The sequence below is a fragment of the Lynx canadensis genome, chromosome X, assembly GCF_007474595.2.
Source record: "Lynx canadensis isolate LIC74 chromosome X, mLynCan4.pri.v2, whole genome shotgun sequence".
Lineage (NCBI taxonomy): Eukaryota > Metazoa > Chordata > Mammalia > Carnivora > Felidae > Lynx > Lynx canadensis.
The window spans coordinates 33,564,828-33,585,556 of record NC_044321.2 but is presented as its reverse complement, the minus strand read 5'-3'; the positions used below and the strand labels follow the sequence as shown (position 1 = coordinate 33,585,556).

Genomic DNA, 20,729 nt, shown 5'->3' with positions numbered 1-20,729 from the left:
ACTTACTTGGCAATTGGGCCAATGCGCTTAATCTGTGTGTCTACCTGTGGATTAGATAACTGTATTTAAGCTAGTGTCAGCTCTCTTAGGAAAATGCCTGACAATTCCCACTGCTTTCAGCTTTGTTCCTTTGGAGGAAAGAAAAAACTGCATCTCCAGCAGCTTTTAATGACTTGGCTTCTGTCTTGTTCAAAGTGCTTGGGAGCTTATAGGCATGAGAGACAAGTTCACATCCTTACCATGTTTCACAGCAGCAGGAAAAATAATACCCATGCGGTTTGGGACAGCAATTTAGTCTTGTCGGGATATGTGTTTTGTTTTTTGTTTTTTAATGAGAGTAGAATGACCATCCCCATGAAAGTTTTCAGGATATCTTAACGTCTTGCCCACCCCAGCCATAAAATGGAGCGAGACAAAGACATTTAGAATTTCAAACATTTGGAAGCGAATGGGCAGCTGCCCAGTTTCAGGAAGAGCTCCAAGCCTGACATTAGGATCCCTTAGACAGTCCTCAGCATCCACTTATCTGAGCAGCAGTAAATCTCCCACTTGAGAAACCGGAGTTGTGAGCGGAGAGGATAGATAGGAAAACACGAGAAAAGACGGCCCTGGCCTCAGTGTTCTACAAAAGAACCATATAAGATAATTATTCCCGCTGAAGTTGTAAACTTGGACCTTTCTGGAAAGCCAAGGCTGCTTCTTTGTGCCTTGAACCCTTGGCCAGCTTCTAGGAGCCAACGCTGGAACTGATGAGGATTTGTGCCTCAGAGCAGTGTGGATTCTACCCTCTAGCCCACCTTCAAAGGTCTACCACTGAGAACTTGACAATAAGCGCCAGGCCAGGGCAGGTGGACAGGTCCCAACTGAAGCCTCACTTAAACAAGACCTTGGGCCAAACTGCCTCTTTTCAAACTGAGGAACGGTAATTACTACCTCCACACGTTGTTATGAGAATTAAATAAAATAATGCACGTGAAGCATTGAATGCTATCCTTATCCTTTTGTAAATGCTCAATGATCAAGTAGCAACTATAAATAGTGACAACAACATCACCATGACCTAATACAGTTACCTGCCTACACAGGGGTACTCCCTTGTTGCTGACAGGACCATTCATAACTCTCCCTTTGCTCTGTATGGACCACTCAGCACTATTCCCTCTTCAGCAATAAAAATCGACTTTGAGAAAAGCCATTTACATCAAGAATAAAAATATCTTCTCTATCTCAAACCACTAAATAACAAACCTATCAGCTAACAGGGCCACTGTATGCCTTGAATTTTTTTTTTTTTTTTTGCTAAGTATGGAAAGCAAGACCAAAATATATGAAAAGCCTAACTGTCTCATGATCAATGTGCTACACTGGAAACCCTCTCACACACACACACACACACACACACACACACACACACACACACACACACACACACCACTGTTCACCAAAGCACCGCTTCTTGGAAAGAAACAGGAAATAAGTGTCTCCATAGGCAGGAAAACAGATAAATAATGATATATCCATACAAAGAATGAACTAGAGCAAAGGTCAGCAAACTCTCCAAAAATAGTAAATATTTACTAATTTCTGAGGTAAAATATTTTCTTTTTTTACATTTTTTTTTAACATTTATTTATTTATGAGAGACAGAGAACACAAGCAGGGTAGGGGCAGAGAGAGAGGGAGACACAGAATTGAAGCAGGCTCCAAGCTCTGAGCTGGCAGCACAGAGCCCGACGCAGGCCTCGAACTCACAAGCTGTGAGATCATGACCTGAGCCGAAGTTGGATACTTAACCGACTGAGCCACCCAGGCGCCCCAAATATTTTCCGTAGATAGTAAATAATTTAGGCTTTCTGGGCCATCCAGTCTCTCTTGCAACTACTCAACTCTGCTGTTTTGGTGTGAAAGCAGCCATAGATAATACCTAGTTTACATACCAAAAGAGGTGGCTGGCTAGATTTGGCCCCTGGGCCAAATAGGGGTTGTCAGCCCCTAACCTTGAGCCACATTTATTAACATGGAAACATGTCAAACAATGTTGAGCAAAAAAGGTAAGCTTCAAAACAATATCCATGGTGTGATTCATGTATATAAAGTTTAAAAATCTGAAAGCAATACTTTATAATCATTGTAGATATGCATGATAGATATAACATTTATACACTTACTCCACTCATAAATTCTGGATTTATGACAAAGGCATGTTGAGGAATCAACTGTAATTTTTTCATGTTTCTTTAAAAACCAAATACCCAAAGCAAATAAGGCTTAATGCCAAGATCTGATTAAGTTGGGTGATAGATACAAAGATAATTATCATATTATGCCCTGTCTTAGTATTATATTTGAAATACATGGTGAAAAAAATTTTTTTGTTTACTAGAAGCAGGCATTCTCCTTTATTATGAAGGGACAAGGCTTAAAAATCAAGTTAAATGTGTTTTTGCTCTGCATCAATTTCATCCAACGGCTAAAATGGACTAGGGCAAAGAACTGCTACATTATAAATGACATGATGATGTAAAAATAGGCACTCGATCTTTGAGAAACAAAGGAAAACTACATACTATAAAATACCCCAGAATATACATATATATATTTTAATTAAACCCTACACCACACTTGGGGCTTGAACTCATGACCCCGAGATCAAGAGTCACGTACTCTACTGACTGAGCTAGCCAGGCATCCCAGAAAATTTTTGTTTTTAAAACAGCATTTACTGTCTTCTTAATTCATGCTATATGCAAGGGGAAGAAAAGGAGCCCCCGAAAATAAAGAAAAACACACAAAAAAAGTAACCCATGAATTATCTCACCACACAACCATAACTAGTAACATTCTGCTATGGGTCCCTCACCAGGATTTGCTACATGCATTTTCTTCCTTACAAATATGGTAAACCATATATACAGATTGTTTTGTAGACAGGTTATTTGTATAGCTTTTTTATTAGAATATTCAGTTTTGAACCTCTCTTCTCCTGTATTTTTATCTCAAAAGAATTCACATGCTATATACAGAGTTCACACCTGACATCTTGGTTTAAAAGACTTTGATCTGAGTTTCCAACGACGTGGAGAAGTGCATTTCACCTCTATTTGTCATCTAGACCAAATCAAAGCCCTCCAAGCCACTCGTTGAGCCACCATTCAGAGCTACCTGTTCTGAGCCATTTATAAAAACTGTCAGGCTAGCTACCTCTGTAGACCAGGACTGTCTTACGAAAAATACAACATACAAAGCAGTTACTTGTTTGCTCTCAAAACATCTCTAAAGGATAGAAACAACTGCCAGCTTCATGTCACAAATAGAGCAGCTGCATGTTAAGAAGATTAATAAGTAACTTGCGCCAATAACTTGCTTCTACCCTGTAGTAGAACCTTCAATCCTTAAACAAGATTTACTGGAAACTTGGGCTTCCGTTAGTGCTGAACGCTTTTACACCTATTACATCCACTACCAGCAAGCAATTTAGCATCAGCTACATGTAGAACTCTGGGCTTACCATGCAGTCGAAAAGAATCCTGTTTATGATCTCATGCTTATGTGAACAAACAGACTTTCTTCAATTTTGATTTCCACACCAACCTCCTCTTTTAATTCCAAACCTATCTTTTTGACAACTCAAAACATCCACCTAATCACTCTTCCTGATTAGCCAAGAAGCCTTAACTGTTAGGAAAAAGGAGAGAGTAAGGAGGATAGGAATCACACCTCCTTGGTCGTACCTCACCAGAACCATGAAAGGCCATTCTTCCAGGCAAGAAGGAAACGTGTGGGCTCCCACACAGCTGTTCAGGATCCTGCACAGTCTTGTGGCCAGGGGTTTACTGAGCCCACTCAGTGAAGTTTTTCCTTTCTCTGCTACTTATCCCTATGTTTCTTTCTCCTTCCGTCCCTACACCAGCCATGTCTCTTGTATCTTGAGTTCAAGTGCCTCCAAAAGAACAGCTCCATCTAGATCCCACAAGCCTTATCATCTTAAGTTCCACTGACCAGCCAACAAGCAAATAGCCAAGGGTCAGATCCTTTCTCCTGGCCAGTGGGCTGTGATCATGGTGGGCAGTGGGAAGGGTCAGGAAGTACAGAGATGGCCAAAAGTAAAGAAGTGTGCAAGGCCACTTCTGTCAGCAAAGAACACAAATGAGCAAGCTTCTGAGAGCTGGCCTATCTCCTAAATCCACTGGTATCTCCAACTAAACACATGCAAAATGGAACACATCATATTAATCTCAAACCAGCTTCTAATGTCTGCATTTCCATGAGGCCATCATCATCATTCAGGTTCTTCAAGCACATAACACTGGGGTTCTCACTCATTCACAAATATCCTTGCCACATCATAAAGTGGCTGTCCACTGTCCTCTATCCTTCATTCTCATTATATACTATATAAGACCTTTATGCTTTCCTAAACAGGTTTCACCACTTTTGCCTTTCTTATTCCAACCCAACCAACTTAACTGTTCCTAGAGTAGACCTACCTGTAAACAGCTTCCAAAACTACCACTCCCTGCTCAAAATTATGGCCTAGTCCCTCCACCCCCACCAGTAAAAACAGGCCCAAAGCCCTAACTTGTGCAGTCAACCCACAATAAGGCCTATGCCTACTTACCTAAATGTAGCACGTTTTGTCCCTTATGATAGCTAAACTCACTCCTGCCCCAAACACAGAAAGCCTTCTGCTGTCTACAAACTTCTATTTATGCCACTTCCTCCATCTGATTAGCCTTCAGGATCCTCTCAGAGCACCACCTGTCAAAATCCCATCATTCTCCAAGGTAGATTCCATCCACATGACTTTTCCAAATTCCTCAGCTAGATGAACTCTCTCCCTTGGTCCCATAGCACTTAATTTAAACTTCTACTACTTTAAAAAAATTATAGTACTTCCAGGCCAGTGCTGTCCAATAGAGATCTACTGGCAAGCTTCAGATCTAACTTAAAATTTTCTAGTAGCCACAGTGGATGTGGTGATGGGGCGCCTGGGTGGTTCAGTTGGTGGAACGTCCAACTCTTGATTTCAACTCAGGTCATGATCCCAGAGTTGTGGGATCGAGCCCTGCATTGGGCTCTGCACTGAGTATGGAGCTTGCTTAAGATTCTCTCTCTCTCAGGGCACCTGGGTGGTTCAGTTGGTTGAGTGTTCAACTCTTGATTTTTGCTCAGGTCATGATGCCAGGGTCATGGGATTGAGCCCCATGTCAGGCTCTGCACTGAGTATGGAGCCTGCTTGAGATTCTCTCTCTCCCTCCCTCTCCCCCTCTCCCTCACTTGTGCTCTCTCTAAAATAAAGAAAAAGAAACAGGTGAAATCAATTTTAATAATGTTTTATTTAACTTAGTATGTCCAAAATATTATCATTCCAACACATAATATAAAAATTGAGAGATTTTTTCATATTAAATCTTCAACATTTATGTATTTTGTACTTGGAGCACATCTCAATTTGGACTATCCACATTTGATGTGCTCAAATGGCTGCTTTACTGGATAGGGCATTGCTAGGTCTTTCAAACCAAAAATTGTTGAGGCTTGCTTCACTCCAACTCCTATAGGCCCATATAAAACTTTGACTCTCGAGGTTAAGGATTATCCCTTTCTTATATTGGTACTCCCTAGAGCATGAATCAGGAAATCACAGCCCATGGGTCAACTCTGGCTGCCCATCTCTTTTTGTAAATAAAGTTTTATTTGAATATAGCCTTGCTTCTTTAGCTACACTGGTCTATGCTGATATCTCATGATAATGGCAAAGCTGAGTAGTTGCAACTGGGACCATATTGCCCACAAAGCCTAAGATATTTATTATCTGTTCCTTTATAGAAATGGTTTGCTGATCCCTTCCCTAGAGCAGTGACTCCCAAAGTATGGTCAGTGGGCCAGCACTGATCAGCAAACTGTTATCAGTCCAAAATGAGAAGAAGCTTGCATCAGAATGTAAATACATTTTTTGTAACAGGACTTTCCTGACAAAGAAAGCAGTATATTAGCTAATAGTCCGACACTAGCTTCTTATCTCACCATAACTGTTTAATTGACTTTATTGTACCCTTTGCCACAGAATTTTAAAAAATTTTATAAGGAAATACATTGTTTTTCGATTGCTTCTTCTGAGTCTTCAGCTAGGTTAAGGCAGTCTGACTGTACATATGATCATATTGTACATATGATCTCTACATTTTCTTACAGGATTTTAGTTTTACATTTATGCGTTTAAACCAACTGGAAGTTTTAATATTATTTAAGTAGGGGCTCCAGTTTTATTTTCTTCCACATATCCAGTAGCATCATTTAGTAGCATCTCTCACTAAAATGAATGTATTTTTCATATAGTAAACCACATACACTAGAATTTAATTCTGGATTCTCTATTGTTCCACTGACCTATTTGTCTATTTCTCAGCCAATATGATATTGAATCAATTAGTGACTTTAAAGCTTCATTGGTTATGTATTGCCACAAATGTAGAGGCATAAAACAGCATACAATTATTACCTCACAGTTTCTGTAGGGTCAGGAGTCTGGGCACAGCTTAGCTGGGTCTTCCGTTTCAGAGTCTCACAGAGCTTCAGTCAAGGTTTCAGGTGGCTGCAGTTTCATCTGAGGCCTAAATGCGGAAGGATCTGCTTCCAAGATCACTTTATTGTTGGCATCATTTCATTCCTTGCAGGCTACCAAACTGGGGATCTCAGTTTCTTGCTGGCTATTAGCCAAAGCTGCCCTCAGTTCCTTGCCACGTGGCCCTCTGCATAGGGCAGATCACAACAGGGTAGCTTACTTCTTCAAGGCCAGCCAGGGACAGAGTGTCTCAGGAAGACAGACATTACAGTCTTATCTAATATAATCACGACCACGTATTCACATACACCTGAACATCTTTGTTGTATTCTATTAGAAGCAAGTGATGTGTCCTGCTAATACCCAAATAGAGGAGATTACACAAGGACATGAATACCAGGAAGTGGGAATCATGGCAGCCATATTATAGTATGTCTGCCACAAGAGTATATTCTGATAACTGATAAGGCACATACTTCTTTTTTGACCCAAAATTTCTCTTGATTTTTCAGGCATTTATTCTTCTACATAAACATTATTATTTTTATCAGTATCACCCCTACCCCTCAAAAGAGTCCTGTTGGGATTCTCCTTGGAATGGCGCTAAACACATTTTTAGAAAACTGATATTTTTATGATATTCAATCTCCCCATTCAAGAACACAGTGTCCTTTAATCTGTTCAGATCTCATTGTATATCCTTCAATAAAACCTTAGTTTTCTTCATATAATAGCCATGCCCTTCAAAAAGAATGAAACTTTGCCATTTGCAACTACGTGGATGGAACTAGATGGTATTATGCTAAGCGAAACTAGTCAGAGAAAGACAAATATCACATGACTTCACTCATGTGGAATTTAAGACACAAAACAGATTAACATCAGGGAAGGGAAGCAAAAATCATATAAAAACAAGGAGGGGGATAAAACATAAGAGACTCTTAAATACAGAGAACAAACTGAGGGCTGCTGGAGGGGTTGTGGGTGGGGGAACAGGCTAAATGGGTAAGGGGCACTAAGAAAGACACTTGTTGGGATGAGCACTGGGTGTTATACCTAGGGGATGAATCACTGGAATCTACTCCTGAAATCATTATCACTGTATGCTAACTAACTTGGATGTAAATTAAAAAAATAAATACATAAATAAAATTTTTAAAAAGAGCCTTGCCTTTCTTGTTAGCTTTATTCTAAAGTAGTTATGATATCTGTTGCTACTAAGACCAGAAGTTTTTCCTCCCTCTCCTTTTCTAAGGCTTATGTTAAAATAATGAAAAGCAAGTAATTTTTGTATTTTTTAAAAAGTTTATTTATTTTGAGAGAGACAGAGAGCACAAGTGGGGGAGGGGCAGAAAGAGAAGGGGACAGGATCTTCAGTAAGCTCTGCACCGACAGCAGTGAGCCCAATGTAGGGCTTGAACTCATGAACCGTGATATCATGACCTGAGCTGAAGTCAGACGCGTAACTGATGGAGCCACCCAGGTGCCCCTAATTTTTGTATTTTTATCTTGTATCCAACCACTTTACCAAATTCTGTTAGTCTTTTTTTTTAAACTAAAAAACTATTGGGTTTCTTAGTATACAACAATTGTATCCATGAAAAGATCCAACATTAAGTTGTTTTTATTTTACTGCAGTGGCTAGATAAACCAAAATCATAAATAATAATGGCAAGCAAGAATCCTTGTCTAGTTCCCAACTAACTCAAATGTCTTTAATATTTTACTGTTTTTTGAACAAATATTTACTGTTGGTTTTAACATTTGTTGAACGGAAATCGTCTCTGTTAATAAAATAATGATAGATACCCTGCCCTCAAGGAAGTGGTGCATAACTCCACAATCCTTAAGTGTGAGTTAGGCATAGTGACTTTCTTCCAAAGAACACAGTATAGAAATGGGGAAAAAGAGTACCTTTACAGTGAGAAACCTGATAAACCATCTCAGTCAGATAATCATGGTCAATATCAACAGCAATAAGTCATCTTATTAGTGGGCACTCTTCATATGATGTGATGAAAATAGCACTTAACCACCGTGGTTTTCTTTCCCAAAACACGTAACCCCAGTAACCATGAGAAAGACATCAGACAAATCCCAACTGAGGGCCACTGTACAAGGTATATGACCCCTACTCTTCAAAAATTGTCAAGTCACCAAAAACAAGGAAAGTCTGAGAAACCGTCACAACCAAAAGAAGTCTAAGGACACATTACTACTAAATGTAATATAGTAGCCTAAATTCGATATTAGGTTAAAACTCAGGAAATCTGAATGAGGTATGGACTTTAGTCAATAATGTATTGATTTTGGTTCACTAACTGTAACAAAGGTACCATACTAATATAAGATGTTAATAATAGGAAAAACTGGTTGTACGATAAATGGAAACTATGTACTATCTCCACAATTTTCTGTAACTTTAAAACTGTTCTAAAATTAAAAGCTTATTTAAAAAAATAATAAGGTAAGTCATCAATACTTGGTTTAATTTTAAGTGACAGATTTATATTTATTTATCCTATGTAAGAATATCCTTATCTCAATGACAGCTACACTCAGCAACCTAAACTCACTATATTTTTGGTTCCTATTCAAACTCTTTTGCAATCCCAGCTCTCCTTAGTCACAAACTATAAAATCCAAAGAGTTAATCATCCTTGATTTTCAGGATTGGGAGAGTTCTGATCAATTTACTCATTTAACAAAGATTGACATAATACCTCCCATGTGCAAGAAATTAGGAAAAAAGCAACACTCTACACCATAAGGAATAATGTTGGCAAAATGTGCATGTGTCACACTTTACAAAGCACTTGAATGTCATTTAGCCTTCAACACCTGACTAAGGTGGGTAAGCACAAATCTCAATTCTGAAGAGGAAACTGAGGCTCAGAAACACTTGTGTGACTTGCCTAAGGCCACACATCAACTCTCCAAATCAAGGCTTCCCACAGGACTGATTTCAAGCCCCCTACAACAGAGGGCAATAGTTAAAAGAATACCAAGTGACTGGTACAGTTTTGAATATGAAACAGAAGTGGAGCAAAGCAATAAATCCTCAAAAGTTTCATCAGAAATAGAAATGGAATGTAAGTAATGATGAGGATGTGAAAGGACCATTTACCACTCAGACTCATTATCAAGTTTTAGGTTCCTTTTCAGTGCAACAGAATCTACCTTTGGGAAGTCCTGGAACAATCCCTGGAAACGATAAACTTTAAAATAATCTTTGTGGAATGATTAGAACAATTAACTGACCCAGGAATTCTGTACAACACCATGACAATGTTTGGAGAGTGGGAACTAGAGTGCAGAAGCAACTTCCTTTCATTGCCAAGCAAGAAGTGGCAGTCTGAGGCGAGAACAAAAGTCTCTATACTTCTGGGGAGAAGCAAATTGATTATTCAATAGGCATCGTAACTAGCAACCACCAGTACCCACTTTCAAACCTATTTGATCAATGACAATTCACCTCAGTCTAATTATCAGTGACAACTCAACTTGCTTCAGGGATCATTCTTCTGAAAGCCAGTTACAATGACAGCCTCACACACTTTGAGTCCAACTAAGCAGCAGCAGACACTGCAGTGAACACATTTTCTGGAGTCAATCAACAACAGTCTCACCCAAATGGTTCCAAGGCCAAGGTCAACCACTCATGCCTCCGTAACCAGAGCAACCCCCAAACACCACCACACTTCCCATAAAAGATCAGAAATCTACTTTACTCATAAACTTCTCTCTCCTACTTCACTTTTTGTTGTATATATTAGATAATAGTCTGATCTCTTGGCAGAGGGCTTCTTAACTTTTCAGTGCAAATGTGAACAGAAATAGATTCCCTCGAGGAAATGAAATTACTCCAAACTCCAAGAGTTCAATTGGAGACCTTTGGGCTATGTCTTGCTTGTGGAATCTTTTCAAGCTAGCTTTATGGTACCACAGATCACACCACAGGAAAGCATTCATATGGTAAGAATTTATAACAAACTGCATCGTGGACTAGAGTCACATCCCAGAAATCAGAATCACCTTGGGAGTGGTTTTAAAAAATACATAACCAGGCCAATCTCTAGACCCATTAAAATAAAAACTTCAGGAGACAGGACCACATATCTGTGTTTTTAAAAGTCCCTTAGTGATTCTGATAAGCGCTCCTATAGTTAGGTATGGCTAGCAGGGTCTCCCAAGAGGGACAAGGTCGCTTTGATTTACCAAGAGACACTGGAAACCTAGCTTCAGACTTTGAAGCAAAGCAGAACAAATCAATAAGCCAATGCTAGATACTCAACAGCTAGATATCCCCTAGCTACCTCCAGATCCAGGAGAGTCGAGATGAACCAGGTTTGCTATTATATATTGAGTTCTCTTGGAATCAATGGTTCTCAATCCTACTTGAACAGCTGAATCACCTAGGAGATTATGTGAAAGATCCAAATGGTGCTACCCAACTCCAGACCAACTGAATCAGAATCTCTTAGGGTGGGAACCTAAGCATGTATTTCAGGTCTCCTTAGGCAATCCTGATGGGCATACAGGGTTGAGAACCACTGATCTAGATTGTTCAACTAGTATCTGTATCTGACTCACTGCATCTTCTAGTAAAAGGCATGTAATTTCTCCTAAAACAGATGATGAAAAAGCCCACTGTGCCTTCCAGAAAGCACTAAAGAAAATCTTCCACAATAGAACTGTGATCCTTAATTCTACCACCAAACTATTTGACATGCTTTCCTGCACAACTGATCAAATAATAAAAAGGGAAAACGAAGAAAAACCCTCTCCTATCTTTTCCCCACCATGTCCTTTACTTGACAGATATTAGGGATCTATATAAAAGAGGCCAAAATGTTGAGCCAAAAATGAAAAGCCTTCTGTCATGGCAAGGGGGATAACAGCCAAAAAAAATAAATTTAAGAAGAGTAATCCAATGATCTGCTTGCCATGAGGAGATAACCCAAATCAGAAGCTGCTGTGATGGGAACAGAGGAGAAAAAGATATAAGAATATATTTTTAAAGTGTGTTTCAAATTGGTTTAGCAGTGCATTAGTCACCCATGTCAAGGGCTTAATACATTTAAACAAAGAAACGCAGTCAGAGATGACTTTCAACTTTCAGCACCCTCTGAGGTGCTTACTTAAAACAGTATATAACGCTGAACAAGTCCATGAATCATAAGTAATATAGCTCATGGTAAGGTCACATCAAGAACTCTAGCTATAATTAAAATTGAGGAAACTATTTCATTCTAATTGGACAAAATTTCAGCTAGTTTCTAAGCAACTACTAAGTGGAAAAGACTAATGTTCCCCAAACGCTATAAAAGGTAGTGCACATATCCTTTTGACGTCCAAAAGCTTTGTAAAAATTGAAAAGTAGATACCAGTATCTACTAGCACAGCCCAACTATCGCCATTTTAGATGCTCCAGTCGATCACTCACAATCAACTACGTATTTAATTAGTACCATGCAATGAAGAGATACAAATATAAAGGACTTTCAGTTAAAGATGATGGATTGAACACATCCATTTACCTTGGCGATCTCCCAAAACTCCACTGAAACGACACTAAAAGGATTTTTAAAACCCACAATAACAAAGAGAATGGAAGAGGAGACAACCACAATGACATTTTGAAAGCTGAGAAAAAGCCAAATCTCATGGCAGCTATGAGAAAAGCCAAGAACAAAATATTTGCACGCAAGCGCACCTGGAACTGGGGATGAAACGGGGCTAAAATAAGGAGGATCTGGTTTAAAAAAAAAAAAAAAAAGGCTTTCTGTGAAGTAATTAGATCCTTGCCAACTTCTGTCTCTGGCCTTTTCCCATTCCAGCATAGGCTCAGATTCATTTTCCAGGGAGGGTGAAACAGAGGGTCTCTGAACTGTGGAACAAAAGCACAGTGGACATATACTGTATACTTAAAATAGGGGCTTAACAAAGTTTTGTATACTGCATGTGAAGACACCCAAATTTCTAACCTTCTTCATCCACCTCATTTATAGCATTTAATTCATCATGACTATTTCTTAGTTCCTTGATCTCTGTAGCAATAGATTCTCTGCTGTCTTCTATGCTTTTTTCAAGCCCAGTGATTAATCTTATGACTATTAGTCTAAATTCTTGATCAGATATATTGTTTATATCTGTTTTGAGCAATTCTTCAGCTGTCATTCCTTCCTGGAATTTCTTCTGAGGGGAATTCTTCCATTTTGTCATTTGGGCTAGTTTTCTGTCCCTTATGTGCTTTAAAGGTTTGTTATGTGTCCTGCACCTGTGAGCACTACTATGTTAAAGAGAGGTCATACACTGTCCAGGGCCCAGCCCTTTAGCAGGTGTTTTTTGGAGTGTGTTACATGCTTTCTGTTGTTATAACTCTGGTTGCTTTATTACCCTACTCGCAGTGATGGTTTGGACCCTCCACCAGGTGTGCTTTGATTTGTTCATTGAAGTAACCCTATGGCCTGCCAGGTTGTCCCCATGGGCCCCTGGAGACGTCTCTGTTGCTCTGCAGCCTGGTCTCTTGGAATTCCAAGTCCTCTGGCCTCAACACTCCCGTGTTTGAGGGACAAGGGAACTTTGGGTCCCCCTACTTCTCCGCCATGTTGGATTCCCATCCTCCTAATCTTCTCCATGCAAAGAGATGATTGGAAGATGCTTCTGTAGGAAATCTGATCGGGCCAAGGGAAAAGACCTAAAGATACTCACCTTGGTTCCAAACTCAATTGTCTAGCCAAATCACCCAACTTAAAAATCAACAAACTCCCACTTAATATAGTAGGGGCTTCCAATCAGCTTTTTAGTGTTCTACTCTTAAACATGCACAGAACAAAGAGCAAAAGGTTGCCAGAAATTTGAGGTAAGTCTGTAATATGCCAGAAAACAGAGAAGTTTGAAGGAAACCATGCAGAAGAAGCAAACTTAAAAAAAAATCATCAGTATTGCCAAAAGGATTTTAAAAAGATACTACATTTTCGAAATAAGAGTAAGATGATAGGAAAAGTAATATTCAGATATCAAAAAGGAGCTCCTAGAAATCAATATATAAATCAAATGAAAAATTCAATAGCAGGCAAGATCAAGTAGGTGACATGTCCCAGAAGGTAGAGCAAAAAGGTGAAGAGGTAGGGGTGCCTGGCTGGCTCAGTCAGTGGAGCATGTGACTCTTGATCTTGGGGTCATGACTTGGAACTCCATGTTGCATGTAGAGATAATTTAAAAATAAAATCTTAAAAAATGATGAAGAGGTAGAAAAGAGGAAAGAAATTAGAGAATCTGTCTAAAAGGTACATTCAGAGAGAGAGAGAGAATAGAGAAAATGAAAGTAACCAAAAAGATAATTCAAGAAAATTTCCCCAAACTGAAGGACCTCGGTTGCCAGATTGAAAGAATGCACAGGAGAGAAATGAAAATAAATATATAACAAGAAATATTCTGATGAAATTTCAGAGCACCAAAAATAAGAATTTACAAAAGCTTTCAGAGAAGAAAAAGCAGAATTTAAGAAGAATTTGACTAACATTTGATTTTTCAACAGTAAAAAGAGTAAGAAGACTGGGAGGAGGAGAGGAGACAGTAACATTCTGAGTGTAAATGATTTATAAGCTAGAATTCTATACTCAAACTATCAAATTAAATGCAAGAGAAAAATAAGATTTTCACACCTGCAAGACTTCAAATATTAACTGCCCATGCATCCTTCTCCAGAAAGTTACTAGATGATTTGCTCCAACAAAATGAAAGAACAAACCAAGAAAAACAGGACATATAGGAAACTGAGGATCCAACATAAAAGGAGACTGGATTTTCCAGGATGATGGTAAAGGGAGATTATAATGATGTTGGCTGTTTCAAAGGGCCAGAGAACACTAGTCCAGATTAAAGGTCAGAATGCTCTAGGAGAAAGGTCTCTGATAGGAGCTGATAGGATTCATGAAGTATTTGAACATACTGAGTGAAGATACACAGTTCTTGGGGCGAGAGTCTGGGGCTAAATTAGGAGCAAACATGGAAGAGGGACAAGCAAAGGATATAAAACAAGGCAATTTTTAACAGAGGAAACAAAAAGCTGTGCACATAATCATAATATACACACTAAATGGCTCATCTATGAATAGGCTTACCTAGTCACATTAATGTAACCACTGGCTACTGCTCTAACCAGAATGATATATGATAATGATAAATAATACACTGGGGTCTATCCCAATAGAGAAAGGATGTGAGTGTGGGAGAAAGGGGTAGGAGAGCTAATCTTCATCTTCCATAGTGGGAAGACAATATATAACACCTACTAGTTGAGAAGTAGTAAAATAAGTGCATTACCTAAAAATGAAGGTAAAACGCTAAAAGCAGCAGCTGGCAAAAGTTGGTAAACATTCTATTGAAATACCTGGCATATAAAAGCCCTTTAATGACTGTTTATTGAATTACACACCCATGCAAAATAGTAAGTATGAACTTCAGTATGTGCCAAAACTCAAACACTTAGTAAAATGTTAGGGAATTCTCATTAAGATATTTTTCTCCTCTATTTAACCCAAGGACCTAAACTTTCTAGATGATAAAATAAAAAAGAAAAATATTTTGACCGTTATTCTTTTAATTCCTCTCAAAAAAAAAAAAGGGGGGGGCCACCTGGGTGGCTCAGTCCGTTGAGCATCCAACTCTTAATTTTGGTTCAGGTCATGATCCCAGGGTCGTGGGATCAAGCCTCATGTCTGGTTCTGCACTGGGCATGGAGCCTGCTTGAGATTCATTCATTCTCTCTCCACCCCCCCCCCCCCCGCTTGTACACTCTCTCTCTCTCGAAAATAAAATAAAAAATGTTTAAATCCTACCCCCAGGGGCGCCTGGGTGGCGCAGTCGGTTAAGCGTGGGACTTCAGCCAGGTCACGATCTCGCGGTCCGTGAGTTCGAGCCCCGCGTCAGGCTCTGGGCTGATGGCTCAGAGCCTGGAGCCTGTTTCCGATTCTGTGTCTCCCTCTCTCTCTGCCCCTCCCCTGCTCATGCTCTGTCTCTCTCTGTCCCAAAAATAAATAAACGTTGAAAAAAAAATAAAAATAAATCCTCCCCCCAAAAAAGATTGGTGATGCTTATCAAGTGAAAAAAAAAAAGAAGCACTCATACTTTTCCATAAGACAGTTTGATAGCATTACTGATAAGCTAATTAGGTCCTTGGATATTTAACGAAGAAATCAAATCTAATATACACTGGAATGAAGTGAAGGATATTTTTCTTCACACGTTATTTAGTGGATTTAGATGCCGTGGATTTAGAACTCACATGAGTGTCTAAAATACATTAAAAATTATAAGTCAAAACAGAATTTACCTAATAAGTGGCATGTTTAAAAAACTGCCCCACTTGTTGAACACATTTAAATCACCACAGGTAGACTGGAAAGGAGACTGTTTTGAAAAGCCTCCCAATTACTTTAATATACAAATTAAGGTAAATTGAAATAAATAAATGAGCCTAAGAGTAGTCAATAAAATTTCATTCATTCATTCATTCATTCATTCAGTACTTCCTGAGTAAACCTATTATGTGCCAGGCACGGTTTACTAGTCTTTGAAGCACAGGATAACTTACTCCTAGGTGTGTTTTTTCCTCCTCTTCTATAAATCTGAAAATGAGACATATAAACCAGGAAAAATAAATGATCCATTTACCTAGCATTCAAGTGATGTCATTTACTGGAAGACAAATCATCTTATCCTTTTAGACACTATTATATAAAGAACTACCTACCTTTTATCTCCAAAAAAGAATTACAGTGCACTATAGAGACTGTTTTTCCTCTAACCTGGGATTGTGTTGAGCATGCTCTGGTTTGGCGGTTCCAAACACTACTAAATATAATTTTGCATAGGACTCTATTTTTCTTCGTTGGACTTACTACTGTATAAAGTCCAATAGTATAGAGGTTGCAGGCACTGTTAACGTTGAACCAGGTAATTCTTTGTTGTGAGGTCTGTCTTGTGTTTTATAGGATGTTCGGCAGCCCTTGTGGCCTCTATCCACTAGATGCCAATAGCACTCCAACCCCAGCTGCAACCCAAAAGGTCTCCAGACACTGCCAAATGTCAGGAGATGGGTGGACAAAAATGTCACCTGTTGAGAACCATTGCTCTAGAAGAATACCTCAGAAAGGGAGAATGATTGTAGACAGAAGAGGAGACAAGATAAAACAAAGATCTCTCTTCCATAACATTAGATTTCTGCTTTAGTATACACTCAGGTGCATCCACCTCTTGATGTTACTGGTCTACCATCATTTTAAGTTCGAATGTCTTCCGGTCCTAAATCTAAACAGAAGAGAAGAGAGGTTGTCCCATGAAAGCAATTCACAAAGAACACAAAGGAAACAATTCTGACTAATCTTCCCTCCATCTTCCACTTAAAAGAACTAAGGTCATCTTTTTAGTTAATTACCTAACCTAATCCCAGAAGTTTTGACAGATATTTGAGTACCTACAATGTGCCAGACATAGTTCTAGATATAAATTTGTCAACTGTATTTACTGAATTGATAAATCACTCTAATCAACAGCATTTTCTTCATGATCTTGAATTTGGCAAAGCATTCCTAGATAGCACACCCAAAACACAAGCAACAAAAGAAAAATAGGTAAGCTAGACTTTGTCAAAATAAAAACTTTTGTACTTCAAAGGACACCATCAAGGAAGTGAAAAGGAAGTCCGCAGAATAGGAGAAAATATGTGCATATGGTATATCTGATAAGAGACTTGAATCAAAAAGTAAAGGACACTTGCAACTCAATAATAAACGAATAACCCAAATAAAAAATGGGCAAAGGATATGAATAGACATTTCAAGGAAGATATACAAATGACCAAGAAGCACATAAAAAGATGCTCAACATCATTACTCATCAGTGAAATTCAACTCAAAACCACAATGAGATACTTACTAAAATGGCTAGAATCACAAAGTCAGATAATAACAAATGTTGGCAAGGGCGTGGAGAAACCAGAACCCCCCAACACTGCTGGGGGTGGGGGGTGGGATATAAAATGGTGCAGTCACTTTGGAAAACAGTCTGGCAGTTCTTCAAACAATTAAACATAGAGTTACTACATGACCCAGCAATTCCCAGGAAAGAGAATTGAAAATATATGTTCACACAAACATTTGTATGTGAACATTTATAGCATCATTATTCACAATATCCAAAAGGTAGAAACAACCCCAATGCCCATTAATGGACAAACAGATGAACAAAATGTGATATAGTCATACAATGCAGTATTATTTGGCAATAAAAAGAAGGAACATGGATGAATCTTGAAAACGTTACGTTAAATGAAAGAAACCAATCACCAAAGACCACATACTATATGATTTCATTTATATAAAATGTCCAGAATAGGGAAATCTAGAGACAGAAATTAGTGATTACTTGGGGAGGGGAGGGGAGGGGGGGGAGGAGAATAGCTAAACATATGGAGTTTCTTTAAAAATGATGAAAATGTTCTAAAACTGACCGGGCTGATGGTTGCACTTATCTGTGAATATACTAAAAACCACTGGATTGTACATTCTTAAAAAAGTAAATTATATAGTATCTGAATTACATTTCAATAAGGTGTTTTATAAAAAAACAACAACCAGCATTTAAAGTACAATGGAAACATGACATTTGAACAACACTTTATTAACGACAATGTCTTATTTAAAATACTCTTGAATCTGGAGAGATCTCATTCTTTTGGTTGTGAAATGATTACTGAATGCTATTTAAACTACTGAAAATGCTCCAGGTAAACATTTTATTTGAGATTATAAAAAACTTAAAACGCAGGTATCACGAACGTCAGGGGACATAAAATACAGTGCTTGTTTACGATTTATTAGGGAGCATTAAGTAATTATATGCATGGGGTGGGAGCGGGAGGTAAGCAAGAAGAGTTAAAGAGATCATATGAAAAGCCTCAGTCTAGAAGACTCCCTTCTGTACCAGCCTGCAGTGATGCCGAAGAACACTCCCTATATACTGTAAATCTTATTTTTCAGGGAGCTCAAAATAATCACCCATATGATTTACTTCAGTAACAAATAGGAAGTCAAGTAAATACTAAAGTGCCAAACACAGAGATTTAAGGAAATAAATAAAAGGCTAAACCAGTTCCCAGGAATGGCTACTGGAAAGTTTCGGCTAAATTTTCAACCTGTGTCGTTTTCAGTCCAAATAAAGTCCGTTTCTGTGTCTGCCTTGTGTGATATACCAGTTAATCTATCCTATCTTACTGCAGATCTCTTGGAATGTCCGGTCCCTAGAGTCCACAGTTTCTTGGATCTGAAGCATCACCAATGCCAGTGACAAGGAAATGCCAGCGGGGGGGGGGGGGCACATTAGAGATTTTTTTTTCATCCTTAATAAATCTCAGCTCCTGCCTTGGTCATTACAAACAGCTTGCCTCACCGTCAACCCGAGTCTCATACGGTACTGTGCCCAGTTTCAAACCAGAATGAGGGCTAATTGGGGTGGGGGGTGACACGGAGAAAAACGACCAAAGGCGGGATTAGCTTTTTCTACAGAGCCTCAGGTTTCAAAATGACTGCCTGGGAAGGTGAAATGACCCAAATTATTATTGGGGTGGGAGGAAGGAGGTAACAGACATTCATTCTCCTGCAGAGTGGCTGTGGCTTGGTGTGGAAATGCAGAACTTGGGGAGGGAGGGGGTTTCTACATGGAAAGAAAAACAACAGGGAACGGTCTTTAGGTACCACCCACCCCTCCAAGTGAATCACTGCAGTGTCAGCCCTGCACTGATCCCACGAATTGCCAAACAGGATGAGGTAAGGCACAAGCCTTGAACCCCCCCTCCTCCTCCACCTACCCCCGCGCGCAGAAGGGCGCATCCCTCCGCGAGGTGCACCACGCAGCCCCCCGAGGCCTCAGCTGAGGGGCTGACGTCACCCTTCTGCATTGAGCTTCAAGGACTGGGAGCAGCACCGGTTAGGTGGGGAGTAGAGTTGGGGCGCTACTGCTGTCACCAAGTGGCAGGGGTCCTCCCCCAGGACTCTGCGGCTTGGGTACACGCAATGACCAAAAGACCAGATGAAGAGTGGAGGGGTGGAGGGCAGTGGGAAAAGGGTCATAAGACCCACCTCCTGGGTCTCTGAGAAAGCTTAAAGATGCCCCTAGTTTATGTAAGACCCTCTCAGGTCAGTGAGTCTCCGTGCGACTGCAGCGCCCTCTCCCCATCAGTGCGTTTGGGGGGCCCTGGTCGCCCTTGCCCAGCCAGGCAGGCACAGGACTCCTGGCGCCTCCCTCCCGCAGCCCCGCGGGGCTGGGAATAACAGGGAATCTGGGATCAAACCCAGTACTCCCGCGCCCTCTCCCAGCCAGGTTAGCTCCCAGAGACACCGCGAACAGGATCGTAAGGGAGGCCGGGGAGGGGTGTCCAGAGAGGAAAATAGAGGAATAAAGCCGCAACTTTCCCTAGAGGCTGACTCTATCCCGCAAGCTTAAAAAAATAAATCAGCGCATTAAAACAAATTTGGAAAGATCGACAACCTGCAGTCACCGCCACCACGCAGCCCCTTGCAGCCCGCGCCGGGCGGGGTCCAGGGTCCCAGCAGCCCCAAGCTTGCACCCCGACATCCTGCAGCCCCAACCCAGCCCCCTGAACCTATTTCCTTAAGCAGGGGACCGAGATTAGATTTTTAGTTTGGGTTTTTTCACCCCTCTTCCTTTCTCTGAGCATCACTGTAAGGATGGACGGCCGGAGGCCCGGCCACCCGCCTGGCGTGGCCACTCACCCAGAAGACGAAGGAGTAGATGATGAGGAGGGTTTTGAGACAGGTTATCACAGGTTTGGTCTCCATTCTCCTCGATGCCATACTACAGAGCTCCGGCGGCGGCGGCGGCGGCGGGCGGCGGGCGGGCGCGCGGGAGGGGGGAGGAGGCGGGGCGGGGCGGGGCGGGGGCGCGTGCCGCGAGAGGCTCCGTGCACGCGCAGATGAGGCCGTGCGCGTGCGTGAGCGCGCATTCTGCGGGGCGCCCGTTTAAGGAGTTGGGCTGGCAGTGACTGCGCATGCTGAGAAGGCCGTCCGCGCGGGCAAGCCCGCGCAGGCTCAGACCCCCCCCCCCGCCCCCCGAGGCGAAGAGCCGGGCCGGGCCGCGG

The 20,729-nt window shown here is 40.6% G+C and overlaps 1 protein-coding gene across 1 annotated transcript in view; it reads right to left on the bottom strand.

Moving 5' to 3' along the window:
- The window catches only part of TSPAN7 (tetraspanin 7), a 124,558-nt gene extending 104,076 nt beyond the window's left edge, over positions 1–20,482 (bottom strand). The window contains exon 1 of the mRNA XM_030305936.1: positions 20,365–20,482. Coding sequence (XP_030161796.1) covers positions 20,365–20,445 — 81 coding nt within the window. The 5' untranslated portion in view covers positions 20,446–20,482. The remainder of the gene's footprint in view (positions 1–20,364) is intronic.
- Positions 20,483–20,729: the final 247 nt, after the last annotated feature.